The following is a 13,795-nucleotide window of genomic DNA, read 5'->3' as shown; positions in this document are numbered from 1 at the left end:
AGGCTTTCTAACTGATATATGGTGAATAAGTGATCATTGCTTGACAACAATCTTGATGTTGGTGCAGGAACAGAACAAAATGAACCTCATTAGGAAGGATGGACAGCCGCTAGTGAGAGTGATACACATGAAACATGCTGACATGGCTGAGGTAAACATCACAGGCGTATGTTTTGTTTCGAAATTAAAACTGCTGTTGAAATTTTGTTGGGTTTTAATGAAAATTTCAATGCCCAATGGGTATTTTATATTTAACATGCTATTTAATAGATTTTAAGCTGTGATCAAGGTAGTTACACAGGTTGCACTAGTAATTATCCCTTTCAGGCTCACATTTGCTTTTACATTGAGCAAATAGCTATCAAAATGACTGCATTTAATTTTCTGTCAAGAACAAACTGGCCTCTTTGACCTCTTTTGCTTCACACTCCACAGAGACTACGAGAAGGAATCGACAATGCCCAGTTTTCACGCAAGCAATATCAGATGGCAAGACAGAAATCTCAGCGCTTCATCAAAATGGGCAAAATTTAAATCAGCCGAACTACGTAAACGTGTGGCCACATCTCCAAAGATTATTATCCTGCCTTGCATTCAAAGCATTAGTTACTGTATGTAAATGCTTTGGTTTGTTGGCAAATGTATTAGTTAAACTCACTGAAGTTTTAAATGTATCTCTGAAATTTTGGAGTTAGCACTAGACTTTCTTGATCTAAGCACTTTGCCTTTTGTTATCTTGTTTTGTTTTTGTCTTGAAAACAAATATGTTAAAAGAGATCATTTTGTTAATGGCACTTGCTACAAAAAAAAATAACTGCGATATACAACTGTAATGTGCAATGTGAAGCTTGTCCAGTTTAGCTCACTTACCTTGATCACAAAGAAGACAAAAAGCTGACATATATAGTACTCTCCTTTTCTTTTCTAGATCATCCTTCCACAGGTGTTGCGTAAATTTACTCAACAATGATGCATAAGATTGCTCTCCACTTAAAAATTATAACATTCAAATGTTTTGTTTTCTTTTGTATTGTTTTACAGAACACATATGCCTCTTTTGTCCCTTGCACTGCACTTGAAGACATGGTTTACTATGACTGTAGAGAAAGTGTCATTGTTGTTCCACAATTAGTTAAAATGGCAGACCACACCTGGAATTTGAGGTGGAGACTATGACATAAGCTTAGCTCTACCTCTCATGGCTACATGTTTGTTTTGTAAGTAACCATGACATGATTAAAGGGTGCGTGTCTATATGGCAAGGAAAGATTGCACTGTATTCCACAAGTTTTCCCATAAAGATGTACAGTGAATGTAGTGTCATAGCACCTGGCAATGGATCCTCTCCAAGTTGCTAAGTAACTCGGCTTCCTGGATGTGGGTGCAAGTGACCCCTATTGGCCTGGTGTGGGCAGGAAAGGAGAGGTTGGTTATCCCATGCTCTCTGCGGTGGGTCTTTCCATGTCCTCCTATTTCCTATGCATCAGAAGACCAGACATACACCCACAGGTCAATGCCACAGTGTTACAGTTACAGCTGCAACAGCTAAAGACACCAAAAACATCATAAATAATCTAATCCAATGCAAACACTAGGAATGTCAGGCTTTACATAATCATTTCCTGATCTCATCAGCTTCTCTAGATAAAAGCACATTTTTAGAAGCATACTGTGTTCTGTAACTGTGATCATGTCAATACAGCACAATAAAGCTAGTATCTGATCTAGGACCAGTCTTAGACTGAACTTTATTGTGAAAACTATGATTATGCCACTGTACATGTAAACTATAGTATTGCACCTGTAATGGGGGGGGGGGGGGGGGGGGGGTTCTTTTTGTACTAAACTTTAAAGTGTCAGTTAAAGGGCCTTTGTAGAACAGAGTTCTTATGCAAGAGCCAATACTTTGAACCAGGTGTCTATTGAGATTTTTTTTTTTTTTAAAGCTATAGGCTATAAACGTTTTTTAAACCAATGGTCTATTGTGTTTATGATTAAATGTATTATTGTAATCTAGCAAATTAGCTGTTAATGCTGATGAAAATTGGGTCTAAAGGTTGCAATTCTCAATAGTAAAAATAAAAATACACTTTTAGAAACTCGAAAAGACTGTCAGCAGCAGGATACCTAATAAAAGTTTTGGGCTTGAAATAAATCTGTTGTTTGTTTGTTTGTTTGTCTTATATATTGTGTTTCTAAATAGCCTACATATAGTCCTTCAACACAACATGACGACAACGTGAAGTCCACGCACTGCGCCTCGACTGGAACGCGTTCAGCGGAAGTACGTCAGCAGCATGTTCGCTTATCACATGTCAAGCATGCTGTCTGTCCTGTGTGTTTGTGTGTGTGATAGAGGAAATTAAAGATAGGCCTACAAGTCTAGACGAGACAGAACTTTGATTTACTGAGTAAATACCTATATTCACTAATAACTTGCATTTTGGGACAAACGACTTAAAATTTCGACAACGCAGAGGAATTGTTCAATTATTGTCACAAAGAAAATATATAAATCACCCAAATTGAGCACAAATATTGACGACATGCATTTCCCATTCAATTGTCGATGTGAGCATATCTACATTTCAAAGACTATTATTATCTTATTGTCTTATTAGTGAACGAAATCGTTCTGTTGAGTCTTTTAACTGTTTGAAACTGGTTCGTCTATTCGTTTCGAAATGAGTTTAATTAAATTGTACATAGGTAAAGTACAGGGAAATATAGTTTATTTGTTTATTTTAATGAGCATTAGCATTTTTACTTGTTCAAAATGAATTTTATTGTTGTTTATTGTAAATGCACATTATAATTTGTTCTAAATGCCTATATTTTCATTTTTCTAAGATGAGTCGTGGCTGCAAACTGAATTTGGTCGCAATAAACTGCTATGTTAATAAAACTTGAACAAAATGTGCCACATATGGCTTTACAGGAATGTTTTAGAGAGCATGTCAATAGTGTGTTTGGCGTGACCGTGTCTCGCGCTCAACAGCGCTGTCTGTGGACAGAAGAGCCACACCCGCTCCCATGAACACTAACAGATCTGTCACACGCTCAAGTGCAATCCGAACCAAAAGACGATGTAAAACGAATCCGAATTGTTCTACAAAGCGATCCTATTGTACAAGTAACTGAAAGCCGCAGATGAAGATGGAGTCTCCGCCAGAGTCCGTCACGGTGCCGCGCAAGAGCGCTTCTGAAGCGGACGCTTCGGTGGAGGACAGCCCGGTGAAACTGGACAGCAAGGCTGAAACCGACAAACCCGCTCCAGTTCGGCGGCAGAGTTGCTCAAGTACCAACAAGGGTAAGCTTGAAGAACAGAACCAAAGCCTGCTTGTGGAATATTTTCCATTTTATTCAAGTTCACGGAGATCAAATTTTGAGTTTAATCTTAAACTCCAGTCCTTGCATGTGACCTGTTTCACATTAGCTCTGAATTTACAATGGATTAAACAGATTAAATATGTTATTTTTCATATATGGAGGCCTGGTGGTATTCTAGCTAGCTCATGCACGCTTAGTGCAAATTAATCCACACATTTTGTAAGCGAGTCCACATTACTGGCCACTGGCTACCTGTCATTTCTGATCTATTACTCACATGCTGTTTACTAGTTAATCAAACTGTTGTCATTTTTCACGAGTGTATCTTCTTTATCTTCTCCTGCTCTCATTGTGTGTGTAGTCGATAGACAGCAGTGTGGCCAACGTGTCCACATGTTTTAGTTGGCTACTAATAATACACATTTGAATGCAACGTCTATTCCACTAAATGTTTTAGGTCACTATAAGCACAGATGAGAGAATATTTGCATAGCGAAGTGGTGATTTATAGTGTGTAAATAAGCATAAAGCCGTTTTTTTTTTTACATGGGACTGCCACACCCCTTTTGTATGTTTCTGATTTGGGGATACAAGTCAAAGAAAGGTCGGTTAATGTGTCATTCGGTACGGTAGACTATCATATGATACACTATATAGTTGACAGTTTAGTCAGAGCAGATTTCAGGTCCGCTTGGCTTTGGCAGTCGTGGCTGTGCTTTAAAACCTAGTGTAGCTTCCTAGCTTTGCAGTATTTTTGAGCATCATATGCTACTATGTCGCCTTCAAATGCTGTCTAAATAGGCAGCTTATTTGGTATTGAGACGCCGCCCGTGTGTCTGGCAGGCGTTTCGCTGTGCTTGCGTGTGTGTGTGGAGCGCTGTTATGTAACAGGTTAAGTCACACACAGAAGGAGAGGATATGAAGGGATATCTTCACGTTTTTACTGCTCGTGTAAACAAATGGGGTTTCAAGCCTGACTACTGCGGTTTTTAAATGTGTGTTGACACGATTGCCTCGTTTTCTCTTCGCGGATACACGGTCGCGCTGTCCGGTTACGTAACTAGAGAACGAGGGCAGGTACGCTTATGGATCCGGCCGCTCGAGGAGTTTCAGTTGGACTCAGAGAAAAAAGGGTCTGACACTCCTAACCCGCTAACCTATATTTTCAAATGCTTCTACTTGGTTAAGATAACTTTCTCTGAAATTTGGCCAAAATATTTGCCCAGTATTGAAGAATAATTTAACGGTGGTTCAAAAACATCGTTTTACACTGGGTGAGGTTTAAATCATAGCAGATAGGAATGATTTAGGATACAATTATAAAAGAAAAAAAAAAATCCACATTAAAACCCTGGATGGTCAACATAATTAATCAGCCGCTGTAATCCCTCTGGCCCTGTCCATAGTCAGTTCATGAAAATTGTTCACTGGCATATTGATCCATTTGATTTAATTTTTTTTTTGTTGTTGTTGTTGTTGTTGTTGTTGTTGTCAATGTTATCAAACATTATGCAAGTAGAGCAAAAAAGTTATCATGAAATTAAAATTCACCCTGTATATTTTGTAAATGCATCTTGTTGGTCTTATTGTGAATGATTCATCGATCCATACGTTTCATTTTTTATATTTTTTTAGCTCAATTTTTAATCAAAATGTCATAACTTACAGTGATACAACATACTTCTCTCTGGTGATATATACTGGACTTCTCCAATCATTTAGTGTGCTTAAACCCCACCCCTTTCTTACAATTAACTGCAAGCTAGCATTCAGATGCTTCCATCCTATCAACAACTGATGGATAAAAACAAGTCCCCACCCTACATTTTTTTCTATTCCATAATTTGTTTCACTCTGATATAGGGTACAACGGGGCTAAAGGCACACCTTAAAGGTCCCATTGCATGAAAAAATGAGGTTTTTTAACCTTATTATGAGTTTCCCTAGCCTGCCTATGGTCCCCCAGTGGCTAGACGTTTTGATGGGTGTAAACCAAGCCCTGGGTATTTTTGAGAAAATGAAAGCTCAGACGGGCGAATCTAGAAATCTTCCCCTTATGTCGTCATTTGAAAGAATTTGGCCCGCCCATGTGAAAATGAGCAGCGCAAGCGCGATATTGGTTTGTCCTCGAGAGACATCATGGCTTGCAAACGAGCAAAGCATGGCAGTTGCTCAGTGTGTGGATGTACAAATGAACACAAAAGTATTTTTTTAGTTCCTTCATCCAAGCCTCTGAAGAACCAGTGGGTTATGTGAATTTCTGATGTGTAATTGTTCAAGTTCAGACAGATAATCTTTCTCTCAAAGTCGTTCAGTACTGTTTATGCATCAGTAAATCAAGCCAGTGACTAAATGATCAACTTCATGTCGTTTCTCTTAGTAGGATGAAAATAATCTTACTTAAACTGTGATTAATATATATACGCGATCAAAGAACAATCCCTTTCCAGTCGCCCAAGCTGTCAATCACACAGCGCGAGTTTATCTGGACACTTGCCAAAACTCGTTATGAAATCAATGACTCTGTTACACTGCACAACGAACTCTGGCACGCTCTTACTGTTCTTACCTCATGTTTGCATTGGTGAAATCATTAGTGAGGGCAGAAACTGCATTGCAATGATAAGATCTTCATTCACGCGATCAACAGGCTGTCATCTGCTCAATAGATCTAAATACTTAAACTTCTCACGATTCGTTAATCCCGACAGCTGTAATAGTAAAAACGTATAATAGCTGTAATAGTAAAAGTTTTCGAGAGAGTTCCACATGTAATGCTAGATAATTCATATGCAAGCATGTCAGCCAATCACAGCAGTGGGCGTTTACACTGAAGTCTCACAGCAGACACGCCCCTTCAAACAGAGCGTTCATATCAGAGGCTAAAATCAGGTTAGGAAATATGCCTTTTATTTCTAAATTATAACAACTTTTGATCTAAAAAACATAAGGGCACCCCAGGAAACATTCTAAAATAATAAAATAATCCATGCAATGGGACCTTTAAGAAAAATGTGCTTTTCACTTCTTCCATAGTGTATGATTGCAGAAAAAATATGTTTGTATTGAACATTGATGGAGCAACTGATTTTGTGTGAAAATAAATCATAAAAGTGGGTTATTTTGTTTAAAAATCTTATAAATGTATGAGGTGGCAAGGTGAGCCTTTTACCCCATACCCCACGGGCTAAAAGGCTCACCAGCATGGGGCAAAAGGCACACATTATTGATACAAATACTTTAGCTAAAATATTATGTTTTGCATAAAGTCTAAGTTACAGGTTTTCTCAGTCACTTTGGTACATTTCTCGAATCATCCTCGACATTTGCAAAACAGTAAGTGCATTTCTCAAAACGATTCGTACAAATAGCCAAACACCATGGATTACCTGCAAAAGCCAGTCTCTTGCTCAAAATCCTTAGTTCATCTCTCAAAAGTAAACCTGTGTCAATGAACATGTCGGTGCCATCAGAATGACAAGTCCTTGTGTCATTGAGTACGGATAAGACAGTCAAATTGCTTAGTCATGTTGTCAATAAAACACTGCACTCTGTTAGTATTACTTGATGTAAACTATGGCAACAGTTTGGATGACAGTTACTGTATTGAAATGTACAAAGCTGCGCTTCTTCTGTATGCCAATATGTCCATTCCAAAAGTACAAATTTACACACTACTGTACGTGAGTTATTGATTGAAAGAGACTGGATAGGGTTCACAGTTACACTTTTACTAGTGGTCTGACAAAAAAAAAAACCTTACAATACTATTGTAATATACAAAAAAAAGAAATAGGTGCACAAAGGCGAAAATACAACATTAGAAAGGCAAACACAGGAAAGACCCCTTAGGCAGAACTTTGCTTTTGCATGCAGCACTGTATGCTTGCCAATTGGAGGTTCATGAGATGCAACTTTGAGCTATTTCAGAGAACTGGTTTCTCTTTGGTTGATCTACATTCTCTTCATTAGTGAAAGTCAAGATTCACCAGCACAATTCATCAATTCATGACACATTTACAAAAAGTCTAATAGAAATGTGTAGAAAATATGCTTGACAGTTTCTGACAACTAGATCAACCATTTTGCATTTAATGACTTATACGATGAACTAATGACTAGATGTTTTGAGGGGTAAGACTATTGCACAGAGAACTATTTAATACATTTTGAGCAACATGGCATTAGCAACTGATAATGTAGGAAACCGCAGACAATTGTACATAATCAATTGCAACTTGTTCAAAAGAATGAGAAACCGCTTTTATGATGTTCAACCTCCACATCATCTAGTCACTTGTGCACAAGTAGTTTTGATAATTTCATTTCTGATCTGAGAAATGCACCAAAGAGACTGAGAAAAACTGAACAATTCTCAAAACAATGTTTATCAAAGTTTGCACAATTTTGTTTATTTTGATAAATAAAATAATTTTTGTTCAATATACTGTCATTAAAATATGTTAATTTAAAAACTGAAATTATTTTAAAAAGTATAGATTCTGAAAGCATCGAAGGAGATCCCTCAGTAATTTAATATATATTTACAGTAGTAAAAATAAATTATATTTTAATATATGATATGATTAATATCATATTTTTTTAAATATGATTGTTTCATTATAAATATGGTGATTATCTCTAAAGTGGACACCCAATTTAATATATGACATTTACAATCTGAATCTAACCATGTCATGTCAACAAATGCAAAAGTCAGCCAGTTATTTATTATCATGTTAATTATTGTGCTTTTCGCCTTTACCTATTGCCTTTTACCCCAAATACCATATTTTTACATATTCTTCCGTTATTGAAAAACTGTTGCTTTATTTGCCTTGAACAAAACTGAGAACTTGCGCTGCTGCCTGCGATCGTGTCAATGATCAGCCAAAGTTCCATATGCATCTTGAAAAGCGAGTGTTTTGGAAAGTGCTGCGACAATTTTTTGTCATCTAGTGGTTTCGAGGAAAATAAAATCAAAGGAGCCTTTTACCCGGTGCGCCTTTAACCCTGTTGTGCCCTACACCACAGTACAGAAGAAATTTTTTTATTCCTCATACCCAGGCCCAACCCATGGAAATTTTGTCATTATTTACTCGCCCTCATGTCGTTTCAAACCTGCATGACTTATTTTTTTCAGAATTCTTCAAAATATCTACATTTTGTATTTGACATTTTTGGGTAAACTATCCCTTTAAGGAGTTTTCCTCAGCTCCAGCAGCTGAGACTCTTCCACTCAGCACTCACTCTAAAAGCTCCATGTTTTACACCGCACAGGGACTACCTACCCGAGATGATGTTACATAACCTCTTGTGCTTCCTCAAATTCTTCACCCCAGTGGAGTTGGTGGGCCTCAGGGTGGACAAGTGGCTACACACTAGCACTCAGCCAAAAATGTGCAAGGCCATTGCTGAGCATCTTCTGTCTACTTGAGGCTGTTGTGTAGTGAGGCGCAAGATTGTGCTCAAATGCAACAAATAAACGAGTAGAGGAGCTGTATTACATGTCTAAGCAATGGACTTCAGTTGAAGGAGAATAATGCGTTGGCTAATAACAGTGTCTACTTGAATAGAAGCGGTCATTCTGTGTAATGTTAATGTGTGTTCACACCAGCCATATTGGAATTACCAAAATTTGTGATTCCAACTTGGTCAAGTGTTCCAGTCCTCATAAAAGTCATAATTACAACCTGTATTTTCTAGGGGTGTAACAATATATTGTGTCACAATACAAAAATGCTGAGATTTTGAGATTTGGTGTCAGTACTACATTAAACTACTATATGTAATGTTGAATATAATGTATAATAACGCAATGTGGGGATATTTGTGGGTCCTGATAATGGCAAATGTCTTATATTACCAGTAAAAAGTGGCCTACATTATTTTAAATATATCTAGTCAGCGACAGAGTGCAAGCATTTTCATCTAAAATAATTCTTTATTTTCAGCTTCATAATCATGAATATTTTTATTCTGGTGTCACCATTGTCCTGTGCATTGGGTTTCCAGCACCAAGTCCAAGCCTTTTCATTTCCACCCCCAATGTAAAACCAAATTTAGCATTTTAATCAACAGTGCGTTTTTTGTTAATCTTTTACCATATGTCTTGGAGTATTGCCATAATATTGTATCATGAGTGATATGCATTGAATTGTGACATGAGGGTATCGTTACACCCTAGTATATTCTGAATTTTTGGAGAGCCCCGACTTGTACCTCCTGATCTCTGCAATGTCATGCAGAAACACTCGAAACGGCAGCGGCTTCAGCAGTAAAATGTAGTGAAACAGTTATTTCATAATATTTCTAATAATTCCTATAATTGAATATTGGTAATGTGTTAATAATCCAAGAACACATACAGATTAATGTAGCTGGCACAGAGTTGAATAACTTTCTAATGCCCTCAATGCCCTAAATAAACTATTTTTATTCATAATGTTTATTAATAAGGTATTTGCATAACAACTGTTAATTGTTGTATTATAGTTTTATCTATTAATTACTCAAATTACACAGATTCATTTTGACTTTCATGGTGTTGCCATAGAACATGAACAGCTCCAAGTAGGACGTCCCGGGTTGTCAGTAATTACGGTAATTATAGAATTTTGTGAACACAGCCTTAGTTCCAACATCTACTGCCCTGTAAATATATTGTAATTTATTCCAGTAAATATTGTGTAAAATAAGCATTATTTTCAACAGTTTTGTGCACATATGTATATATTGGCCGCCACCTTAGGTATTGATCAGGCCTTCGCTATTAAAAGGCTTGTATTGTTAACATGAATATAGGAGTGAATGAGGAAAATACTGTCTTAGGATGTGTGGGTTTCCAGTGGAATGAAATGAATATGGGCATGTTGCCTTCAACACAAGTGGGGGAATAAGGGAAGTTTCCAGAGTCCATGCAACTGGTGTTTTAGAATTGGCTTTGACAAAGTCTTGTCTGGAATTGTGGAGAAACACAGAAAAATGCACATACTCACACAGAGAGAGAAAACACCCTAGCGATAGTGCTATTGCAGTGGTGACAGTCGTAATTGGCTACAGGTGCACCCTATCTGATGCTGCCAGGTTTCTAAGTACTCTACACACCATTTAAAGCACTTGCAAAATGGCCATAACATGACGTTTGGCGAGAGGAGCTTCTAAATGATCTACTCACTCTGAGCTAATTGGCTTTTGATACCGGGCCTCACTGTAACCTGAGAATTGCTGTGGATTTAGGTGGTTCAGAAGTACAGAACATTGAACTGGTTGTAAATGGGGTTGTTGAGGAGCTGCTGAGATGAAGACGAGCTTTCAAGTAGATACAAATCATTAACTGCTCTTTTAGGTAGAGGAGAAATGCGTTGTCCATCTGTTGGAATATTTGATTACATGATACACTGATGTTTGGAATCTCACTTTACACTCATTTACCAAAGTCAGTAGTTCCAGGAAATTGTCCATTTGTCATGTAACGCTTCCATTTCTTTTCATCTAATAACATTAAGCATTTTGGCAATGCCAAATACAAAATGTGACCAAGAGACATCAGGTTCCATTCAAAACATTCAGAGTCCCGACTGTGAACATGGGAAATCTCGCAAAATCTCTCGCAGTCAAACGTGACTTTTAGAGTAAACAAACATAGATTTGGGTCGACAGGCAAGAAAAATGGCGATAATAGTGTTTGGACTGCTTTTTATGGAAAAAGTGCAGAAAAAAAAAAAGAAAAAGGTTTGGATGAAGTCATGGAGACGCTATGAACATAGACTTTACATGTTACAGCGTGAGCAGGAGGTAAGTAAAATTAGTCACAAAATACAGCCTGCCTTCTGATTGGCTATCGTTTTATTCCACGTGACAATCTACAGAGTGCGTGCATGTTTGTCCTCGGGGTTCCCCCAACACAACAGGATTTTATGTTGGATATTTATGATTTGAGATCGGTTTGGCCCTGATGTTCTTCTTAAGAGCAGATTCAATCACTTAACACACCTCACACGACAGGAAACGTTCATAAGATAATCCGTAGAACCAACAAGATAATCGGGACTTGTTGGAAGGGGAGATGACATTCACAGGATTGTTGTTGTTTTTTGGTGCTCTTTTTACCTTCTTGCTCAGTGACATTCCAGAAGAAAAGGGGCAAGCGTTCATGCTGAGTTATCTGAATACGCTGCACTGTACTCCGTGTACTCCCCGCTGGGCTGTAACCATGGATTGGGTCCCGTTGCATGCCTCATGTTTCCCCTGCAGCATGTACCAGAGAGCTACTAGATTGTTTACATTTAGAGCCTCTCCACCTCACAGGTTCCCCATGAGTCATTGTGGTACATTGTGTATTAGGGTGTTTTGATTAGTAGGTCAAAAAGTTTGCACTCCATAGGAGTGGAGCTAATTGGTTAGTGGAGTCGACTAGCTTGAAAGTCGAAAACCATAAAATTAATTGCAATTATTTTATTCTGTTGACAGCCTTAATTTTTAACAGAATTCAAAATGTTTAATTTCAGGTTTATAGCACTATTCTAATAATGTGTAGAAAAAGTAAAACACTGCATGCTGTCAAACTAAAACTGTAATATACGAAGATGGTTCACTTATATAGAAAAAATTGCATTGTGCAATATCACAGAATAAGTCCTGCCCTCTAAATAAAAGAGCCAATCGGCAATTGTTGAAGTCATCGCATCAATGCAACTGCCATAGAAATGGTCTGTGTGCTGAGATGCGCTTTTGGCATATGCGCATAACTTGAAATTTACTGTATAAGGTACATCAGATTTATGTCAGATTGTTTTGCAGATTTATGTCAGATTGTTTTGCCAATTTATGTCATTTTAATGTGGGTTTGGGAAGCAGTTTATGAGATTTCAGTATTTCCCCATTCGAGTAAATAGGTGTTGGTCTTGCATGCCGGAATTAGCTGCATATTGCAAATATGACTGCAGTGCAGACTGAACTGACTTTTCTTAAAAGAAACTAAAAACCAGCCTAATACAGGATTTCCTCAAGTCTTGGTCAGCCAACTCACCGACTAGTCAAAAATCTGCCATTTTACACGTTGTTTTGCCCAATTATACCTCAAGACAGACAAGTCTGTTAGTTGTTCAGTCAACTGACCAGTCAGCTTTGAAAATATGTAGTTGTGCACATCCCTGCTGTTTTTGAAAGTTCCTTTCTTTACAGGAATGTTTCATTGAGTGACTATTTCATCATCACTGATGATGTTCACAACTTTTTGACAGAAGATTTAAGTTCAGATGAATCATCTAATCTCTCTTTAATTTGATAAATTGTCAGTATACGCACACACACTGACCTTCCAAGAGAAGATGTTTGTGTTGAATCCTATTTTCCATTGCACCGAGTTCCAGTCTAAACAGTGTGATAATCTCAGTATCATTTGTCAGAGTGTCATGTCAAGTAGCCTGGACAAAACATCCTCCTTTCTCTTATCCAGCTGGAGTAGGGCTGCACGATATACAGTACCTGCATACGTAACGCGGTATAATGCCCGCCTATGGTCTTCATTGGCTGCCCACGAACAACGTCTACTTTGACCTTCCCTCAAACACTGTAGCTGGTTCGTGTTGTGTACATGTCAAGAAGACGCCGTTTTCTGCTCTGCAAAAGCAAATTGTCTTTGTAAACACTTCCAAAGGAAGAGAATGTGAAGAGTCAGTAGTTAAAATTACCACAGTATAACAGCTGTAGAACCTTTTTACGACGACTTCTCAAATCTCCATGAGGTCTTCTAAATGGGATTTGCAAAACGTTTATCCATTAAAGATCAGACAGTACCCACTTTATTTGGACCAACGTGTTTCTTAGAATCAGAACCTGTTGTTTTTTATATTGTGTAGGTCTTCGGCTAACCGGATAACTCGCGTTATTACTGTCTTACTGAAATAAATCTGCTATTCAGCTGTGGGCCACTACTACCTAAAACTGTGACAATTAATGCAGATTGTCTTTTGTTCTTACTACTTTGAGTAAAGATAAAGGATTGAGCAAGATTTGTTTTACAAACTCTGTTACATCAGTCATTCACGTTAGTGCTCTGCTAACGTATGCACTGTTACTGATACAGTTAAGGATACAGTTCCCACATGTGCACCGCAATAAATTAGAAATATACACATCAGTTTGTTGATGAACATAAACTTGTTGCTGATGGTAAGGAATTACAGTTGCAACATCTCATAATGTATGTGAAACTAAGTAGCGTATCACTGAGAAACGTCCTGCTCAAGTCGTCCTTGAGATGTAGGTTTTGGTTGAATAACTAGTTCTTCATCATCTGACTCGCGCTCGGATTGATATGGTAAAATCGACACCATCATTACTGTTTTAACAGTGAATACAATCGCTGAGCTTTAGAAAGCTCACAACAAAGCCAATCACAACAGACTGGGCCATCTGGCCAATCAGAGCAGAGTAGGCTCGCAGAAAGGAGGGATTTAGA

The 13,795-nt window shown here is 37.8% G+C and overlaps 2 protein-coding genes across 6 annotated transcripts in view; both read left to right on the top strand.

Moving 5' to 3' along the window:
• The window catches only part of vps13c (vacuolar protein sorting 13 homolog C), a 51,747-nt gene extending 49,595 nt beyond the window's left edge, over nucleotides 1-2,152 (top strand). For all 5 annotated transcript variants that reach the window (XM_079867197.1, XM_079867196.1, XM_079867195.1 and 2 more), the window contains 2 exons: nucleotides 68-151; nucleotides 436-2,152. In XM_079867197.1, coding sequence (XP_079723323.1) covers nucleotides 68-151; nucleotides 436-534 — 183 coding nt within the window. In that variant the 3' untranslated portion in view covers nucleotides 535-2,152. The remainder of the gene's footprint in view (nucleotides 1-67; nucleotides 152-435) is intronic.
• Nucleotides 2,153-2,987: 835 nt separating this feature from the next.
• The window catches only part of rorab (RAR-related orphan receptor A, paralog b), a 50,774-nt gene continuing 39,966 nt past the window's right edge, over nucleotides 2,988-13,795 (top strand). Inside the window, exon 1 of the mRNA XM_079867201.1 lies at nucleotides 2,988-3,310. Within this exon, the coding sequence (XP_079723327.1) occupies nucleotides 3,151-3,310 (160 nt within the window). The 5' untranslated portion in view covers nucleotides 2,988-3,150. The remainder of the gene's footprint in view (nucleotides 3,311-13,795) is intronic.

The sequence above is a fragment of the Squalius cephalus genome (genome assembly GCF_949319135.1).
Source record: "Squalius cephalus genome assembly, chromosome: 3".
Lineage (NCBI taxonomy): Eukaryota > Metazoa > Chordata > Actinopteri > Cypriniformes > Leuciscidae > Squalius > Squalius cephalus.
The sequence above is the reverse complement of the archived record's forward strand: the minus strand, read 5'-3'. Positions and strand labels throughout refer to the sequence as shown.